Source organism: Choloepus didactylus, chromosome 4 (genome assembly GCF_015220235.1).
Source record: "Choloepus didactylus isolate mChoDid1 chromosome 4, mChoDid1.pri, whole genome shotgun sequence".
Taxonomy (NCBI): Eukaryota; Metazoa; Chordata; class Mammalia; order Pilosa; family Megalonychidae; genus Choloepus; species Choloepus didactylus.
In genome coordinates, this window is record NC_051310.1 from 150,587,870 (window position 1) to 150,608,802 (window position 20,933).

Consider the following 20,933-nt stretch of genomic DNA (forward strand, 5'->3'; position numbering starts at 1 on the left):
AGACCATAATTCTCTTTGCCACTGTTAAGTTGCCTGCTGCCTTTTCCATCTATAAAAAGAGCCACAGAAGGCTTGCCCAAATGTCCATGACTGATTGTTAATCCCATAATGTTCTTGCCCCTACAACCCTCCTCAACAGTGCATGTGAGTTCCTATACCAACTGGTGAAAATCTATTATATTTGGGTTTTCTGAGATCTGAGACTAGTGTTTGCACTCTGTGTGGAAGATGATATCCAACCATACAGAATTTTATGGTGCCTACCTTGAATATTCAGGTAAGGTAAACCTTAGGAGACTCCAAGTTACCCTCTGTGATACCCCAATCTAGATTTATTTTCTACCACTTAATGTGCTGATTATAAAAATTACTTCCCCTTTAATGAAAGTCAAAGTTTTATATGAAAGCTTATACAAAGATTGTTTCCAGAATTTACTACTCTTCTTTGAAAGTCTTGCTAGTTCTACTTTTTTGTCCCTACTGTAATTGAGGGAGCTTAGACTCATTCAGGGAGAAGTTCCAGACAATGGATTTGGGCACTCCTTCCTTCAGAGAAACTTCAAATGGCATACTGCATGTTAGATGTTTACTTCTTGTTTATTTTAGGGGCTAGGAGGAAAGGACACTTAATTCATACTTTAATTGCAGAGTCTGAGGGATGTGTTTGTGTGCATAACCAACTTTGACATATCTTTTGACTTGATACATATTTGACTATTCTATCCATGAGACTCTATAGCAACTGCAATCCTAGCTGAAGAATGATATCACATAGAGAAGGACTAAAGTTTGTTATGAAGGACCATGATATTCTAGAACTTGATTCCTTAATTTTCTTGGTAAATATACCTGATTGCCCTTCCTTTTGCATCTGGAGATATTGACATTAGCCCACTTTTCTAGACATTCTTGTTTTTTATCTACTGAATGTAAGATATTTTGGGTATTGAAGATGCTGTTCTTGTACTGGAATTATTATTGGCATTTGCTTCCCCATTATTTATGGTGTCTTTTGTTTTGCATAAGTGATCTTCTAATATTATTAAATTTATATCTACTTAAGACTTGGTTTTTCCTGCTCCTTGTTTAAAACATTTTGCCAGTGAACATACAAACTACTATTGTCCTACATGTTTTATACAATCACTTTCTATTTATTCTATAAATTTTAAGTTTTTTCTTTTCACATTCTGGTCTTTAATTTAATCTGGAAATTCTTATATGTATGTTAAATTTGAAGATCATTCTAGTATCAGTAGCTGTTTTAAAAATTATTTTCTTTGGGAGAAAGAAACAGTTTTTTCACTATTTTTAAAAGGAAAGGTAATTATAAAATCTGCTTATAATATAAAATATGTAAATACTAAATTCACCTCTACATTTAATTAAAGTAGAGAAAGGAGTAAGTGTTAGAAATGTGGGATGTAGGGAAAAGAATGAACTTGATTAGATGGAAGAGGACTAGATATAAGGCAGATTATATATGAGATCTGGAGAACATATAATTACAGTTGAACAACTATGGAAGTCATGGAATTTCAAAACTTTCACAGACAGCGTGCATGTGCAAGAGAAACAAAATGAAACAGAGAGAAATATAAAAGCACTAAGATATTTAGAGATGGAACTACAAACATGTAGAAATGAGTAGAACAATTGGAAGAAACAAGAAGAGAGAAAACCTAAAATCATTAGCGAGAACAATAGGGAAATTTTGAGGAGTAATGGGGCCATGGCTCATGTAACTCTTTGCCATTCACTCAATCCAGGACTTCAGTTTGGGTTTTTGGTATGATTGCTTTGGAATTTGGGTGACATGACTATTTGAGAAAAATTCGTTTGAACTTTGAAATTTTTGCTTTTTAAATTTCAAAGGTTTTTTTTTCTCTTAATATGCTTTTTTAAAAAGAATACAGATCAGTTTTCTTTAAATTGAGAATACAAGTCGTGTAGTATGGAAAATAATTACAAACAAAAAGAAAAAATACCATCATTTTATTTATTTATTTTTTTTTTAAAACTAGGACTTCATCATTCTATGATTTCACAATGTTGAATTTAAAATAACATGATTTTTTCCCCTAAAGTTCAATTCATCATTCTAAAGCAAGCTGTTTTTTTAATATGTGGATCTGAGTGATAATAATGTTTAAGAAACAGCAAAAATAAAATATATGAATGGAAAATGGTAACCAGTCATGCATTGTTAAGGTTCTTATCTGTACGATAATTTTTGCAGAATGACTAATAAAATGATTTAATTATTCTGTAGTAGCTACGATTTATTTAGAATAATGTTTCTCAAACATATTGGCCTCAGGACCCCTTTATCATCTTAAAAATAATCAAGAACACTAAAGAACTTTAATTTACATGAATTATATGCATTAATGTTTACCATTTAGAAATTAAAACAGAAAAAAATAACTTTTTAATGCTTTCATTTTAACTTCTCAACAATGAACTACATGTTAAAATAAATTATGCATTTTTTAAGAAAAATTCCTATTTTTGTTAAACAACAGAATTTAGTGAGAAGAGTTGTATTCCTATATGTTTCTGCAAATCTCTTTCATGTTTGGCTTCATGGAAGATAGTTGGATTCTCTTATACACTTCTGTTATCTATCTGTTGCAATATCATACATCATATAGCCTGGAAAACTATACTTAATCATAAAACTATGAGAGTAAAGAAAGCAAATAATATCTCCATATTATTTTGAAAATAGTTTTGACTTTGCAGCCCTGAAAAAGTGGTAGGGACCACCAGGGTTCCCCTAACCACACTTTGAGAAACACTATTCTAGATTATAAGCTATAAGTATCTGTTCTTTTCCTCACAAAATTCATTTGAGTGTTGAAGACTAAATCTCCATGCCAATCATATGGTACTAAAGAGCCTTACTAAATCTTCTGTGTCTCATAAATTTATACAGTTTTATTTAAAGAGTTTATTAATGATGATACTTAGAAAAACTGCTATTTCAAAAGACTGTAATTACAAAGTTAGAGAACAAATTTAGGCAAAATATTATTAAACAATATTTATCATTATAAACTGAAATAGAAATTGTGCAATGACCTGTCTTTGAATTAGCAATAAGAGACTCACCCCTTATCCTGTACTCTCTATGCTGGTACAAATTAAATGATCAAGATCTCTTGACATTCTATGCAGCATCCCAAGAATTCCAACAGTGAACATTTTTTGTAAATATACATACAGTAGTTTTAAAAGGCTATTTTCAATGAAGAGGGTAACTGAAGTGTTAAATGCTCTAATAAACATTTGTATATGTTTATTTTAAGATTTCATTGTACTCTTAAGTGGATATAGGAAATCTCCCCCAGGCTAACAAAATAAAACTAAAGTGAATTATGTTGAATAGTATTTTACATCTATGAATGCACCTGGAGAGTATTCTCAGGCCAGCTTCACAGTACATATTTCTCCCATAAGTTGGCAAAGAATTTTGAACATCTATCCCTATAATTAGTTTATATGTGACAAACACTGTGTTATCTCTTTGGTGTAATTATTCATTCCTTATTCATTGACTGCTTAAACTAAAATTATATGTCCTGTATACATTTGCTTATTATCAATATCAACTGAATTTAATATTAAACCTCAAGATGACAGAAAAGTGTCTTATTTTCTTGTATATACTGTGTCCAGTTAGCACTATAAATACCTGTAAATCATGGAAAAATATCTGCAAAAGTCATTGTATTGTCTTACACTGGTAAGACTGCATATGATTGATATGCATAGATGACCCTATCCAACCTACCAGCCTTAATGAGAAATACTATGTAAGCTCACTTCTAATATGGGTATCTGTTGTCTTTGCAGCATTGAAAACAAATAAAATTTCCAATGTAAATAATTGCTCCAGTTCTGTGACTCAATTCATCTTCTTGGGCTTCCCTTGTACCTGGGAGATTCAGATTCTCCTCTTTTCAATCTTCTCTGGGACCTATGCCCTGACTCTCACTGGAAACCTGTGCATTATCTGTGCTGTGGGATGGGACCACCATCTCCACACCCCCATGTACATCCTGCTGGCCAATTTTTCCTTCCTGGAGATCTGGTATGTCACCTCCACTGTCCCCAACATGCTAGCCAACTTTCTCTCTCAGACCAACACCATCTCCTTCTCTGGATGCTTCCTCCAGTTTTATTTCTTCTTCTCCATGGGCACCACTGAGACATTCTTATTGTCCACCATGGCCTTTGACAGGTACCTGGCAATCTGCAGGCCCCTGCACTACCCCACCATCATGACAGCTCAATGCTGCATCAGAATGGCAGCCTGCTGCTGGGTGTGTGGCTTCCTGTACTTCCTCTTGCCTGTTTACCTAATTTCTCAGCTCCCATTTTGTTGTCCCAATAAAATTGATCACTTACTGTGTGACCCAGGACCACTTTTGAAGTTGTCCTGTGCTCCAGCTCCAGCCACTGAGATCATCTGTACCATCTTTAACTCAGTCCTCATTTTCTCCACCTTCCTCTTCATCACTGGCTCTTACACTCTGGTGATCAGAGCTGTGCTGAGGGTCCCCTCCGCAGAAGGCCGGCGAAAGTCCTTCTCCACTTGCGGTTCTCATCTGGCTGTGGTGTCCCTGTTCTATGGCTCCATCATGGTTGTATACGTGAGTCCAACATCAGGCAATCCAGAAGGGATCCAGAAAATTTTGACAGTATTCTATTGTGTGTTAACACCACTTTTCAATCCTTTGATCTATAGTCTCCGGAATAAGGAAATGAAGGAGGCCCTGAGAAAATTATTCAGTACCATAAGATTCATTCAATAGCATGGAAGAACTCTTTGAGGAATTTGGGTTCACACTTGAAATAATGTATGGGAAATAAATGATCAAAAATTTGTCATTTAATTAGACTAATCAAATTAGCAAATTATCAATTTTTGGAGGAGGAGGTGAATATTCCATATAGAAAAATATCTATCAAATTAACTGTGATTTCCAATTTCTGTCCATTTTTATTGTCAGAGGAAAGTTTATGTCAATGAAAATAAAAATAAGAAAAGTAATCATCACTATGTTGCATTTGGAGTGAATTCCAGTTATTATTTTGTGTAATTTCTACATACTCACATATACACAAATAAATAAATCTGTTCTATATTTTACATGTGTTCCCAAAATTTTACCTGATGATTTGAATGTTATGTTCTAAATTTACAAAACAACATTTAAATGTTATATATTGAAAATATAATAAACTGTATTCACTTTTTTATGAAAGTTGATTCATCATAATTATATTTCTTTCCACTCTTGCCAAGATTTAGTTAGAATAAACTCTGTATGTAGACATGGATGATTGCCATTAATTTTTTGCAGTATATTTTCATTTTCAAAGACTATTTTTGAGAAGATCTCTATTTAAGATGAGCCTTGTTTTGTGTTTCCTTAATATGCTATTTATGACTAGTGTGGATTAGGAGATTATGGCCAGAGGTCCCAGATACTGTTGATATTACAAAAGTTGTTAGATTTGACTTCTGCCAACCTCTCAGGAAGATTAGTATATCATACTCTCAACTTGGACATTTAGAGAGGGAATTCTGCTGGGTAATCTTCACAATTAACCAGAAGGATCTTTCTTCACATGTATTTTGTTTAGGTGAGTAGCTATTTCAAAAGGATAAATGAATTCTCTCATAATTCAATAAAAGTAAGTGAATAAAATATTGCTACAATTTCTGACTCACTGAAAACAATTTTCTTTTATTAGAGAAGTAATTTTTACAAAAAAATCATACAGAAAGTATAACATTCCCATATAACCACACATACACAATTTTCCTTATTATTAGCAATTTGCTTTATTGTGGCAATTTTGTAACAAATAATAAAACAATAATTAAGCTGTTAACTGTAGCTATAGTTCATACTAGTGTTCACTGTGTTGTACAGTTCTATGGTTTTAAAATTTTTATTCTAGTAATATATATCCAACTTAAGATTTCCCATCTTTAACCTCTTTCAAATATGCAATGTATTACTGCTAATTACATTCCAATATTCTACTATCATTTCCACCATCCATTACCAAAATGTTTCCATTACCCCAAATAGAAACTTTGCAGCAATTCAGCATTAATACCCAACCCCTACCCCCATCCCTACCCCTGGTAAACTGTATTCTTGTTTCTGACTCTAAGGATTTGCATATTCTAATTATATCATATATGTGAGATCAAACAATATTTGTCCTTTTTTGTCTGGCTTATTTCACTCAACATGATTCCTTCAAGGTTCATTCATGTTGCAGCATCTAGCAGAACTTCATCCCTTTCTATGGCTGAATAATATTCCATTGTATGCATATACCACATTTTGTTTATCCATTCATCTGTTGATGGATGCTGGAATTGCTGTCATCTTTTAGATATTGTGACTAATATTTGGCCACTGCTTTCAATTCTTTTGGATATATATCTATATTTTGAATTTCAGAGTCACATGTAAGATTCTATACTTAGCTTTTGAGGATCTGCCAAGATTTTTTCCACAGAGGCCTCAACATTTCACATTCTCACCAACATTCAACAAGTATTCCTATTACTCCATGTCTTTTCCAATTCTTGATATTTTCTCTCTCTCTCTCTCTTTTTTTTTTTTTTTTTGTAGCCATTCCCAGTTGGTGTGAAATGATATTTCATTGTGGTTTTGATTTTCATTTCCCTAATAGCTAATGATGAGCATCTTTACATGTGCTTATTGGACATTTCTATATCTACTTTGGAATAATGTTTATTGAAGTCTTCTCCCCCTGCTTCTTTTTTTTACTTTGGGCTTTCTCTTTGTTGGTGAGTTGTAGGATTTCCTCTATATATTATGGATATTAAACCGTTATCAGATATATGGTTTCCAAATATTTATCCCATTTACTAGATTGTCTTTTTCCTTTCATGATGAAATCCTCTGATTTTCAAAAGTTTTTTATTTTGATGAGGCCCTATTTATCTACCCGTATTGTTGTTGATCATGCATTTGATGTAAACTATAAGAAATCTTCCCTAACACAAGGTCCAAAAGATGCTTCTCTAGGTTTCTCCTAGGAGTGTTATAGTTTAGTTCTTATATTAGTTCTTATATATATAGGTCTTTGTTCTATTTTGAACTAAATTTTTATATGGTGTGAGGTAGAGTCTAGTTTCATTGTTGTACATATGGATCCAGTTTTCTCTACCCCTTCTTTTGAAGAGACTATTATTTTCCCACTCAGTGTACTTGGAACACTTGTGAAAAATCTTTTATCAATAGATGTGAGGGTTTATCTGAAGTTTCAGTTTGAATGCATTGTTTTATATATCTGCCCTTGTGCCAGTACCACAGTGTTTTCATTATTGTAGCTTTGTAATAGGTTTCAAAATGAGGAATTATGAGTCCTCCAAATTATTCATCTTTTATAAGACGGTTGTGCATATTATGAGCCCTTACTCTTCCAGATAAATTTGATGATTAGCTTTTACATTTCTACAAAGAAGGCTGTTGGACTTTTGATTGATATTGCATTGAATCGACAAACTGCTTTGAATAGAATATATGTCTTAACAGTATTTTGTCTTCCTATTCACGAACACAGAAAGTCCTTACAATAAAGGGATGTGCAAACAGTCATGTAATTTTTTATTTGGTTGGCATCAAATTGTTCATAGTATCCTCTTACAGTCATTTTTATTTCTGTGGTGTCAATAATAATGTCTTCTTTCATTTATCATTTTAGCTATTTGCACTCTCACATTTTTATCTTTTCATTGAAGCTAAAGTTTTGCTGATGTTATTGTCTTTTTTCAAAGAGACAACTTGCAGTTTCTTGATTCCTTTACAATATGCCTAAAAGCTCTCAGTCCAGTTGAGCACTACATCAAAGTTTAAAAGAGCCCAAGTTGGAAAAATAATAAGCTGTCCAATAATTAAGTCATTTATATCAAGAAAAAACTCAAAATTTCCTCAATGTTATTCCCAAGTACTACATAATACTAGGAGTATATTAGTTCACAAAATTAAGATATGGCTTCTAAAACAACTAGATCAGAGCTAAATTTATTCAAATGCTATTTTCTTATTCAAAGATCTTCCAAGTGTTTTCTCTTCTCTGAGGTCTTCCTAGGTATTCTTTATCTATCTGCTTTTTAAAAAATCTTCCATCATTTTTACTACTTTATTAAGATAATTGTCTAGTACTTTAAAAACTATGGTCTTATACTATGTCCTGGTGCAAAATTATTCTAACTAGGATACAAACTCTTTGAATATAAGAAAAGTGGGGCCGTGGGTCACAAGCAATCCCAAAATCCAGCAGGAAAAACTCCATTAGATTGGCCTGAATATTTTTCCTCTGGACTTGATGGAGTGGTAGCCCCATCCCTTAAAGTGCTAATTCAGCTACCATGTCTTCCCTGAACACTGGGTTATACAGGCCTCACTTTCTCTGAGCATTGAGATGACAGCCAGGCTCTGCATAAATGCCAGGGAACAGGGCCCACTGTCCCTGAGCTTTGGGGTGGTGACATTCTCTGTGAACAACAGGGCACAAAGTCCACGCCCTCCAAGTCCTGGGACAGTAGGCAGCCACCTCCAAGTACAAGGGCAGACCTTCCCTTTCCACACATGTGGGTAGGCCTTCTCCTTCAGCCCAAGATCTCTTCAGTAAAAACCTTGGCTTCCATGGTTCTGCACTTGAAATCATTCTTCCTTCAATCCATCCCTTCTTAGGCATTGCTTCTGATCATATAAATGTTTCAAAAACTTTATTACTCTTGTGTGCTGTTCCCAGTGGCCCAAAACAAACAATAGGACTTTCCACCGATCTTTCATAGATAACTGCATTTCCAGTCCTGACATGCTCGGAAATGGTTGAATGGATGTGTTCAGCCAAACCCTCTTTAGCAAAGTGATGTTCAGTTAAACCTTCACATGGAGCACTTTCATCTGAGGACTCATTTCCTGGGAACTCAGGGAAGCCAGTGATAAAGCTACTTCTAGCTCTAGTCTCAGAGATACTATGTGGATAAACTGAGAATTTTTCAAATCATCAATTTCTGAGTTCAATCCTCAGTTTATGTCTTTTCTCTCTCATTTTGCTATAAGCTCCAAGGAGAAACTAGACTGTACCTTCTATGCTTAGCTTGGAAATACTACCTAAACATCCAAGTTCATTGCTTTCATATTCTGACTCCCATCTAGCAATTCAATTCATGGTTTTTCTATCAAATACCTCACAACTCTTCTAGTTTCTACTCAATTCTCAATTCCAAAGCTGTTTACACATTTTTAGATTTGCAATAGCAGCACACCACTTTCAGGTACCAAAAACTGTTACGGTTTCCTAGTTGCTAAAACAAATGACATAAAATGCATTCACTTTACAACAAGAATTTATTGGCTTTTGATTCCAGAGACTAGAACACTTGCTTCCTCAAAGGACTGGTAACTTCTGGCTGGCTGACAGCCTTTGGGATTCTTTGGCTTTTCTGTCACATGGCAATGCACATGGCAGTATCTTCTCTTTTCATGTCTAGGTTCTGTTGACTTCCAACAGGACTCAATAACATGTTGTCTGCAAAAGACTCACCTTTAATTTGAAGACACAAGTAGGTTGAAGGTGAAAGGATGAAAAAAATATATGCTGTGCCAGCAGAAAGCAACAGAGAGCCGAGACAGTGATACTAATATCAGATAAACTAGACTTTAAGTCAAAAACAGTTATTAATGACAAAGATGATCATTACATTCTGATAAGGAGAACAATTAACAGGAGGATGTAACAATTATAAATATATATGCACCTAGCATTAGAACCCCAAAATATATGAAGGAGATTCTGACAGACTGATGGGAGAAATTGACTGTTCTAAATTAATAGAAGGAGACTTTAATAGAATATTTTCAATAATGGATAACAACTACAAATATATGTGTACCTGACAGCAGAGCCTCAAAATATATGAAGTAAATGCTGACATACTTGAAGGGAGAAACTGACTATTCTACATTAATAGTAGACTTTAATGGAACACTTGCAATAATGGATAGCACCCCTAATCAGAAGACTAATAAGGAAATACAAGGCCTGACTGATACTCTAAACCAAATAGAATTATATTGAGCACATCACCCAACAGAAACACAGCACACTTTTTTGTGATTGCACATAGATCTACTCCAGGATAAACCATATGTTAGGTCACAAACAATTCTCAATAAGTTCAAGAACACTGATATCACACAATGTATAGTCTTCCTCCAGCAATGGAATGAAACTAGAAATCCATAACAGAAGGAAAAATGAAAAAAATTTAGTATATGTGGAAATTAAACAACATTCTCTTAAGCAACCAATGGGTAAAATTGGAAATCACAAGGAAAATTGGGAAATATTTTGAGGTGAATGGAAATGAAAATACAACATACCAAAACTTATGGTTTAGTTCATTTATCATATCATTAAAATTCTGTTTATTTTAACTGATACTCTGTCTAGCTGTTCTATCTATTGATGAAAGTGGTGTAGTAGAGTCTCCAAATATTGTAGATGTATCTGTTACTCCTTTTGGCACTGTTTGCATCATGTACTTTTGGGCAACCATGTTTAGGCACATAAACATTTATGATTCTTATTCCTTCTGAATGAATGCTCCTTTTACTAAAATATAGTGTTATTCTTTCCTCTGATAATGCATTTGCATTTAAAGTATATTTTGTCCAAATCAGCATGGCTACCTCTGCTCACTTATGGTTACAGTTTGTTTGGAATATCTTTTTCCAACCTTTCACTTTAAAACTATTTGTGCCTTTGGGTCTAAGGTGAATCTCTTGTAAACAGCATAGAGTTGGCTCATATGTTTGTTTCTAATCTATTCTGCCAATCTATTTCCCCTTTGTCTATCTTTATAAACTTTAGCTACTGTTAACTAATAATCTTCATTTCTACACTCTCCTCCAAGCCTCTCTTTTCCTTTCAGCCTGAAGAACTCCCTTTAGTACTTTTTGTAGGGCAAGTCTCTTGCTAATGAACCCTTCTCACCTTTAGGTAGAACATCCAGACAAGGAGCAATAAAGTGAACTTGAATAATAAGATAAATGAACTAGACTGAACACACATATACAGAACATTGCACCCCTAAATAGCAGGATATACATTTTTGCAAAGTGCACATTCATCATTCTCCAGGTTAGTACATATGTTTGGTAACAAAACAAGATAATCCTGCAAATTCCAAGAGCTAATAAATGGCAAAACAAGAAAATCCTGAAAAATGCAGTAGCTAATAAATTAACTGAACAAAATGGTGGGGTATAAGATCAACACTTAAAAATCAGTAGTGTTTCTATGCAAAAGAAATGAGCACTCAGAAGAAAATTCTATTTACAGAAACAATGAAGAAAATCAAATATCTAGGAATAAATCTAATCAAAGATATAAAGGACTTGCACACAGAAAACTACAAAATATTGTTTTAAAAAGTCAAAGAATACCTTAATAAATGAAAAGATATTCTGTTTTTGTGGATTAGAGGACTAAATATCATTAAGATGTCAATCCTAACAATACGATTTATAGATTCAGTGGAATCCCAATCAAAATTGCAAAAATCTTCTTAGCAGAAATGGAAATCCAATCATCAAATTTAAGGGTATGTGGCCCTAATTAGCTAAAGCCATCACGATAAAGAGGAATGAAGTTGGAGGGCTCACCTTCCCGAATATAAAGCTTATTACAAAGCCGCAGTATTCAAAACAGCATGGTACTGGCACAAGGTCAGACATATGGAACAAAGCAATCAAATTGAGAGCTCTGAAATCAAACTACACATTTATGACCATCTGATGTTGGACAAGGGCCAAAGACCACTCAATTTTGAAAGAACAGTCTCTTCAGAAAATGAGACTATGAAAAATGGACCTCCAACTGCAAAAAAAAAAAAAAAAAAAAAAGATGAGGACCCCCTTCCTCACACCTCATACACAAAAATCAACTTAAAAAGTATCGAAGACATAAATATAAGAGCCATAACTATCAAACTCCTATAATAAAACATAATGAAGCATCTTCAGGATCTTGTGTTAGACAATGATTGCTCAGAGTTCACACCTAAAGCAACAGAAACAGAAGAAAAATTAGATAAACAGGAACTCATGAAAATTAAAAATTTTCTTGCTTAAAGGACATTATCATAACATCATGAGAATAAAACTACATACAAAATGGGAGAAAATATTTGGAAACCATATATCTGACAAAGCGTTAATACCCAGAATTATAAAGAAATCTTCAACTTAACCACAAAGGACACATGTGAAAAATGGGCAAAATACTTGAACAGACATCTCTTGAAGAAGATATACAAATGGCCAGAAAGCACATGAAATGATGCTTTATCATCATTAGCCATTAGGCAAATGCAAATCAAAACCACAATGAGATGCCATTTTGCACCAAATAGAAAGGGTCCTAATTTTAAATAAAGGAAAATAATAAGTGTTGGAGGGTATGCAGAGGAAAAGAAACTCTTACATTGCTGGTGGCATTGTAAAATGGTTCTGCTCTGTGGAAGACAGTTTGACAGTTCCTCAGAAACTACGTATAGAATTACCATATGACCTGTCAAGCCACTCCACTACTAAGTATATATACAAAGAATGGAAAAAAGGAATCAGATTGTTGCACACCAATGTTCATAGTGGCACTATTCAAAATTACCAAAAGATGGAAGCAACCCCAGTGTCTGTCAACCAATGAATGGATAAATAACATGTGGAATATACATACAATGGTATATTACTTAGCCATAAAAAGGAATGCAGTCCTGATACAAGGGGAAAAAAAGAAAAAAAAAACAAAAAACATGGATGAACCTTGGTATCATGTTGAGTGAAATAATCCCAGACACAAAAGGACAAATATTTTATGATCTTACTACTTGAAACAGTTAGAATAAGCAAACTCATAGAGTCTGAATCTAGAATATAGATTACCTGGAGCCAAGGTAAGGTTAAGGAATGGATAATTAAGCTTTAAAATATACATTTTCCTTGGGATGATGGAAATGTTTTGTTAATGGATGGTGGTGATGGTAGCACAACATTGTGAACATTAAGTAACAGTACTGAAAAACAAACATAAATGTGATTCAAAGAGGACATATTAGATTGTATACATGGTAACAGAATAAAAACTGTTAAAAACTCATTGAATTACAATACACAAATATAGAATCATAAGTTAAACCATGGACTATAGTTAATAATGCAATTATAAAAATGTGCTATAATCAATTTTCACAAATGTTCCACACCACTGCAATTTTTTAATAATAGGGGGTACATGGGAATCCTATATTTTATGCTTGATTGTTCCGTGAATGCACAAGATCTCTAATAAAGAAAAAAATATATATGGATGTTCAATTTGGTAATGCCATATCTGCATCTAACCCAATGGTCTTATGTTTTAATCTACTAATTAACGAATATAAGTTATACATATTAATAAACACATCCATATGTTTAATGTTGGACATTCCCAAATTGAATAAGACCCAGTTGATCATAATATGTTACCTGGAATTTTCTACTACTAAACATAGGATAATGTTATATTTAGTATCTTTCTAGCCCTGGTTATCATAACTAAGTTATCAGGTATTAGTGAATCATTATATAAATTTTTGCATATTCATATTATGCTATAGTATGGAACCATTGAAATATAATATCAAATGGTTAACTGCACTGTAAAATTTCACAAATGTCCCTCTTATTTAAAAAATTTTGCTCAGAGTTAAATAATTTGTCTCTCAATGTGGTGGTAGAGAGGTTAGAGTACGACATGCAGGATGGAGCTAAGATGATGAATTACTTCAAAACATATAGAGAGGAATATTTAATATGCTTAAGTATACTAGTTTCAAATATCTTCGCAAAGCTGTATACAGGAGATATTTCTCCAAGCTTGGGACTAATAAGTCTCATGACCAGAGGCATAACTTTCCCTTTATCTCCAGAGGGAAGATTACTTTCAATCACAGTTAAAAGAGAAAACTTATACATGGCCAAATCATTTTCTTTGTTTCTATTTCTCCTCATTATTCCAAATGAAATGTTCTTGAATCAGAACAGGTAATGTATAAAAATCTGAATCAAATTCTTGCATACTGAGTAAAGATCAGAATGGGAAACCATGCATGTTTCACAAGGAACATTGTGTTATAAATTGCCTCTCTAGAGAGCCTCTCCCAAGATGACCTTCACAGGATGGACAAGGGCTGAAATTTAGCCTGTGCATTTGATTCTGCCCGAATCATGAGACCATAATAACTCTCTTCTACATTGTTAAGTTTCCTGTTGACTGTTCTCCCTATAAAGAGAGCCACAGAAGGTGTCCCCAAATGTTAATGACTGATTTTTAATTCCATAATGTTCTTGCTCCTAAAAGCCTCCTTGGCAGTTCATATGAATTTCCACAAGAACGGGTGCAACTCTATTGTATTTGTTTTTTTCTGAGATCTGAGACTAATGTTTGCAGTCTGATGTGGAAGATGATATCCAACCATACAGAATTTTATGATGCCCACCTTGAGTCTTCAGGTAAGGTAAAGGTTAGGTGACTCCAAGCTCTCATATTACCCTCCTTGTTACCCCAATCTAGACTTACTTTCTACTACTTAATGTGTTAGTTATAAAAATTACTTCCCCATTAATGAAAGTGATGGTTTTATATGAAAATTTATAAAAATGTTATTTCCAAAATTTACTACTCCTCTTAAAATGTCTTGCTAGTTCTCCTTTTTGCCCTACTGTAATCGAGGGAGCTTAAACTCTAATTCAGGGTGAAGTTCAAGTCGATGAATGTGGGCATGCCATCCTTCAGTGAAACTTCAAATGATATATTGCAGATTACATGTTACTTCTCAATTTTAGGGGCTAGGAGGAAATGAGTCTTTATTCATACTTTGATTGCAGAGTCTGAGGGACAGTGTTTGTGAGCATAATCAACTTTGACATATCTTTTGGTTGATAAATGTTTGACTTTCCAATCTATGAGACTCTTTTACATCAACTAAAATCTTAGCTGAAGAATGGTATCACTTAGAAAAGGAATGGTTTGATACGAAGGCCCATGCTATTCTAAAGCTTGGTTCCTTAAATTTCTTGATGAATATGTCTGATTGTCCTTCTTTTTTCATCTGGAGATATTGACAGTAGCCTACTTTTCTAGATATTCTTTGTTTTTTACTTACTGATTTGTAGGATTTATGGAGTATTATGGATGCTATTCTTTTATTGGAATTATTAGTTGCATTTGCTTTCCCATTACTTATGGTGTCTTTTGTTTTGCATGAGTTATCTTTTAATGTCATTAAATTTATATTGATTTAAGCCTTGGTTTTCTTGCTGCTTGTTTAAGATATTTTGCAGGGGAAATACTGATATTCTTTTAGATGTTTTCTACAATCATTTTCTACTTATTCTATAAATTTTAAGTTGTGCTTTTCACATTCTGGTCTTTAAATTAATCTGGAAAATGTATATGTACATGAAAGATGATCATAGTATGTATAGGTAGCTATTTTTTTAACTTATTTTCTTTTGGAGAAAGAAAAAAAGTATTTCACTAATTGCAACTGAAAAGATAATTATAAAATCTGTTTTTAATATAAAATATTTAAATACTGAGTTCACCTCTATATTTAATCAGTTATAGATAGGAATAGGAGTTATATGATAGAAATGTAGGAGGAGACAGTGAAAAGAATGACCTTGATTAGATGGAAGAGGAATAGATATAAGGCAGGCTATATATGACATCTGAAGAACATACAATCACACTTGAGCAAATATTGAAGATGAAGAATTTCAAAATATTTTCACAGAGAACAATCAAGAGAGAAAGAAACCAAATGAAACAGAGAAATGTAAAAGCCTAAGATATTTAGAGACAGAACTCCCAACATATAGAAATGAGTAGAACAAGTGAAGGAAACAGGAATAGAGAAAACCTAAAATCACTAGGAAAAGCAATAGGAAAATTTTGAGGGCTAATGAGGCCATAGCTTATGTAACTTTTTGTCATTCACTCAACCCAGGACTTCAGTCTGGGTTTTTGTTGTGGTTGCTTTGGAATTTGGATGGAATGACTAGTTTAGAAAAATTCCTTTGAACTATCAAACATTTGTTTCTTAAGTTTCAAAGGTTATTTTTAATATACTTTTTTAAAAAGAATATAGCCCAATTTACTTTAAATTCAGATTACAAGTCCCTGTGTTATGCAAAATAAATACAAACAAAATGAAAAAAAATTATCATTTTAGTTATTTTAGGTTTATTTTTACAAACTAAAACTTCATTATTCTATGAGGTCTCAATGTTGAATTTAAAGTCATATAATTTTTTTTCCCCTAAAGGTCAATGTTTTTACCTAAACAAAGCTGTTGTTTTCATATGTGGATCTGAATGACAATAACATTTAGAAAAATAGCAAAAATAAAATACATCAATGGATAAATGGAAACAAGTCAAGCATGGAACGAAGTTCTTATTTGTATTGCAATTTTTACAGAATGACTAGGAAAATGGTTTAATTATTCTATAGTAGCTAAGATTTATTTAGAATAGTATTTTTCAAACGTTTGGTCTCAGGACCCTTTTATCATCTTAAAAATAATCAAAGACCCTAAAGAGCTTTAATTTATGTTAGTTTTGCACATTAATATTTACCATTTAGAAATTAAAACAGAAAAAACTCTTTTATACATTCATTTTAACATAGCAACAATGTACTACATGTATGTTAATATAAATTATTAATATTTTATGAAAAATTCCTATTTTTGTTAACAAAACTTACTGAGAAGAGCTGTATTCCTATATATTTCTGCAACACTTTCATATCTGGCTTAATGGAAGACAGTTGGATTCTCATATTCATTTCTCTAATCAGCCTGTTGCCATATCAAACATCATATAGACTGGGAAACTCTATTTAATCATGAACAAAGAGAGTAAAAACAGCAAATTATATCTCTTTATTATTATAAAAGCAGTTTTGATTTTCCAGCCCTGAAAAATTCTTAGACTACCAGGGTTCCCCCAAACACACTATGAGAACCATTATTCTAGAATATCAAATTCATACGCATGTACTTTCCTCACAAAATTTATCTTGTAGTTGAAGACTCATTCTCATGCCAAGCATATGGTACTGAAGAGCCTTACTAAATCTTATCCTGTGTCTCACAAATTTATATAATTTTATTTAAGGAGTGATATTTATAAAGACACTATTTCAAGAGACTTGAATTACAATGACAGGGAACCAATTTAGGCAAAATATTATCAAACAATAGTTATTATTAAATGAAATAAAAATTGTGGAAAGTACTCTCTTTGAATTATGAATAAGAGACTCACCCATTATCCAGGACTGCCTGTTCAGATACAAACTCATTTTGACATTCTATGCAGCAGCTCAAGTAAGGCAAAGTAGTGAGCTTTTTAAAATAAATATGTATACAGTAATTTCAAAAGGCTATTTTTAATGAAGAGAGTACTTGAAGTGTGAAATACTCGAATAGACATTCACATTTGTTCATTTTAAAATTAGTTTGGAATGTATTCTTAACTGGATATAGGAAATCTCACATATCCTAACACAATAAAACTAAAATGAATTGTGGTGAATTGTATTTTACATCTATGAATGCCCCTGGAGAGTATTGTCAAGTCAACTTCACAGAATGTAATTCTCCCATAAATAGAGCAAAGAATTTTGAACACAATCACTTTAATTTTTTTATATGTTAAAAATACTGTTATCTCTTAGATGTATTTATTCATTCCTTATTCATTGACTGTTTGAACTAAAATTATAGGTATTGTGTATGTTTTCTTCTTGTCAATACCAACTGAATTCAATTTTAAACCTCAAGATGACAGGAATGTGTCTTATTATATCGTGTACAGTTAGGAGTATGAATATCTGCAAATCATGGAAAAATACCTTCAAGAGTTGTGGTATTGTCTTACTAATTAACATACATAGAGTTCTGACTCAATGTAACATACATGCCTTGATGTGAAGCACTATGTAGGGCCACTTCTAATATTGGTATCTGTTGTCTTTGCAGCACTGAAAACAAATAAAATTTCCAATATAAGTAATTGTTCCAGTTCTGTGACTAAATTCATCTTCTTGGGCTTCCCTTGTACCTGGGAGATTCAGATTCTCCTCTTTTCAATCTTCTCTGGGACCTATGCCCTGACTCTCACTGGAAACCTGTGCATTATCTGTGCGGTGGGGTGGGACCACCATCTCCACACCCCCATGTACATCCTGCTGGCCAATTTTTCCTTCCTGGAGATCTGGTACGTCACCTCCACTGTCCCCAACATGCTAGCCAACTTTCTCTCTGAGACCAACACCATCTCCTTCTCTGGATGCTTCCTCCAGTTTTATTTCTTCTTCTCCATGGGCACCACTGAGACGTTCTTATTGTCCACCATGGCCTTTGACAGGTACCTGGCAATCTGCAGGCCCCTGCACTACCCCACCATCATGACAGCTCAAAGCTGCATCAGAATGGCAGCCTGCTGCTGGGTGTGTGGCTTCCTGTACTACCTCTTGCCTGTTTACCTAATTTCTCAGCTCCCATTTTGTTGTCCCAATAAAATTGACCACTTTGTGACCCAGGACCACTTCTGAAGTTGTCCTGTGTGCCAGCTCCAGCTACTGAGGTCATCTGTGCCGTCTTTAACTCAGTCATCATTTTCTGCACTTTCATGTTCATCACCACCTCCTACACGCTGGTGATCAGAGCTGTGCTGAGGGTCCCCTCTGCAGAAGGCCAGCGAAAGGCCTTCTCCACTTGTGGCTCCCATCTGGCCGTGGTGTCCCTGTTCTATGGCTCCATCATGGTTGTATACGTGAGTCCAACATCAGGCAATCCAGAAGGGATCCAGAAAATCGTGACATTGTTCTATTCTGTGTTAACCCCGTTTTTCAATCCCTTGATCTACAGTCTCCGGAACAAGGAAATGAAGGAGGCCCTTAGAAAATTATTCAGGAATGTAAGATTCATTCAGAGGCCTGGAAGACCTCCTTGAAGAATTTGTGTTCACCCATGTAATAATGCATGGGAAATAGATGATTAAAAGTTTAATATATAATTGCACTAATCAAATTTAAAAAATTATCATTTTTTGTGGAGGTGAATAATAAATGTAGCAAAATGATTATAAAATTAACTATGATTTCCATTTTTTCTGTTAATTTGTATTATCAGAGGAAAATTTATATTAATAATGAAATTTTACAAAATAAAATAAGAAAAAGTGATCATAATTATGTTCCATTTGTAATGAATACCAGTTATTATTTTGTCAAGTAATTTCTACATACTCACAAATACAAAAATAAATCAATCTGTTCTATATTTAACATGTATTCCCAAAATTATCTCTGGTGATTTGAATATTATGTTCTAAATTAATAAAACAATTTTTAAATGTTAATTCCTTTCTCAATATTGAAAATATAATAAATGATACTCAGTTTCTTGTGAAAGTTGATTCATCATAATCATATTTCTTTCCATTTTATTCTATTCCATTTTCCTTTCTATGAGTGTGGAATATTATAGTAATTGATTTTCTTATGCTGTACCACCCTTGAATTTCTACGACAAATTCCACTTGGTCATGGTGTATAATTCTTTTAATGTGCTGTTGTATTTGGTTTGCTAGTATTCTGTTGAGGATTTTAGCATCTAGATTCATAAGGGTTATTGGTCTGCAATTTTCTTTTCCTGTGATATCTTTATCTGCCTTTGTTATTTTGTTGATGCTGCCCCATAGAATCAGCTAGAAGTGTTCCCTGTTCTTCAGTTCTTTGAAGGAGTTTGATGAGGATTGCTGATAATTCTTGGAATGTTTGGTAAAATTTCCAGTGAGACCATCTGGTCCTGGCTCCCATTTTTCAGTTTCTTTATTACTGATTCAATTGTTTACTTACTATTTGTCTGTTGAGATGTTGTCTTTCTTCTTGAGTTAGTAAAGAGAATTTGCGCATTTCTAAAAATTGTCTGCATTTCATGTAGGTTATTGAATTAGTTGGCATCCAATTGTTCAAAGTATCCTCTTATAGTCATTTTTATTTCTGTGGTGTCAATAATAATGTCTTCTCTCAGTTATGATTTTACCTATTTGCAGTCTAATTTTTTTTTTCATTTTTTCAATGAATCTAAGGTATGTGAATGTTATTGATTTTTTCAAAGAGATAATTTGTTTGCTGATTACTTTACAATATGCCTAAAAGCTCTCTGTCCAATCCAGGACTACCTCCAAGGTCAGAAGAACCCAAGATGTAAGGCAATCAACTACCCAATAATTAATGGATTTATATAAAATACAATCTCAAATTTTCCTCAATATTATTCCCAACTACTAAATAATATCAGGAATGTGTTAGTTAACAGAATTAAATTATGACTTCCAAAAAAACTGGTTCAGAGCTCTAGTTATTCAGATGCTACTTTCTTATTCAAAGGCCTTACAAGTGTTATCTCTTCAGTGTGGTCTTCCTAGGTCATTCTTTATCTATTTGCTTTTTTAATAATTTCTTTCAGCATTTCTAGTCCTTTGTTAAGATAACCAGCTAGTACTTTAAATAGTACTGTCTATACTATACTCTGGTAAAGTATATTCTAATTAGAATACAAATTCTTTGAATATAAGAAAAGAGGGCCCATGGATCCCAAACAAGCCAAAACACAAGAGGACAATCTCCATTTGATTGGCCTTTTTTTTTTTTTTTGTCCTCTGAGCCAGCAGGAGTGGTAGCCCTACACTTACAAGTGCTCAGTCAGCTGCCATGCCTTCCCTGAACACTGGGTT

The 20,933-nt window shown here is 33.4% G+C and overlaps 2 protein-coding genes across 2 annotated transcripts; both read left to right on the forward strand.

The window, feature by feature from the left end:
* The first annotated feature begins 228 nt into the window (after positions 1–228).
* LOC119532868 (olfactory receptor 11H6-like) lies at positions 229–4,820 on the forward strand. Its single transcript, XM_037835124.1, has 2 exons — positions 229–277; positions 3,859–4,820. The coding sequence occupies exons 1-2, from the start codon at positions 229–231 to the stop codon at positions 4,818–4,820; spliced, it is 1,011 nt and encodes a 336-aa protein (XP_037691052.1).
* A 9,761-nt stretch (positions 4,821–14,581) lies between these two features.
* On the forward strand, positions 14,582–19,145 carry LOC119532869 (olfactory receptor 11H6-like). The gene is given in 3 exon segments (XM_037835125.1): positions 14,582–14,630; positions 18,170–18,715; positions 18,718–19,145. Coding segments are annotated over 3 exon segments (1,023 nt in total).
* The last annotated feature ends 1,788 nt before the right edge of the window (positions 19,146–20,933 follow it).

Coding starts and splice junctions, on each gene's coding strand:
- LOC119532868 (XM_037835124.1), top strand. CDS start 229: ATGATATCCAACCATACAGAATTTTATGGTGCCTACCTTGAATATTCA. Junction 278..3,858: donor TGCCTACCTTGAATATTCAG/GTAAGGTAAACC, acceptor TTGTCTTTGCAG/CATTGAAAACAAATAAAATT.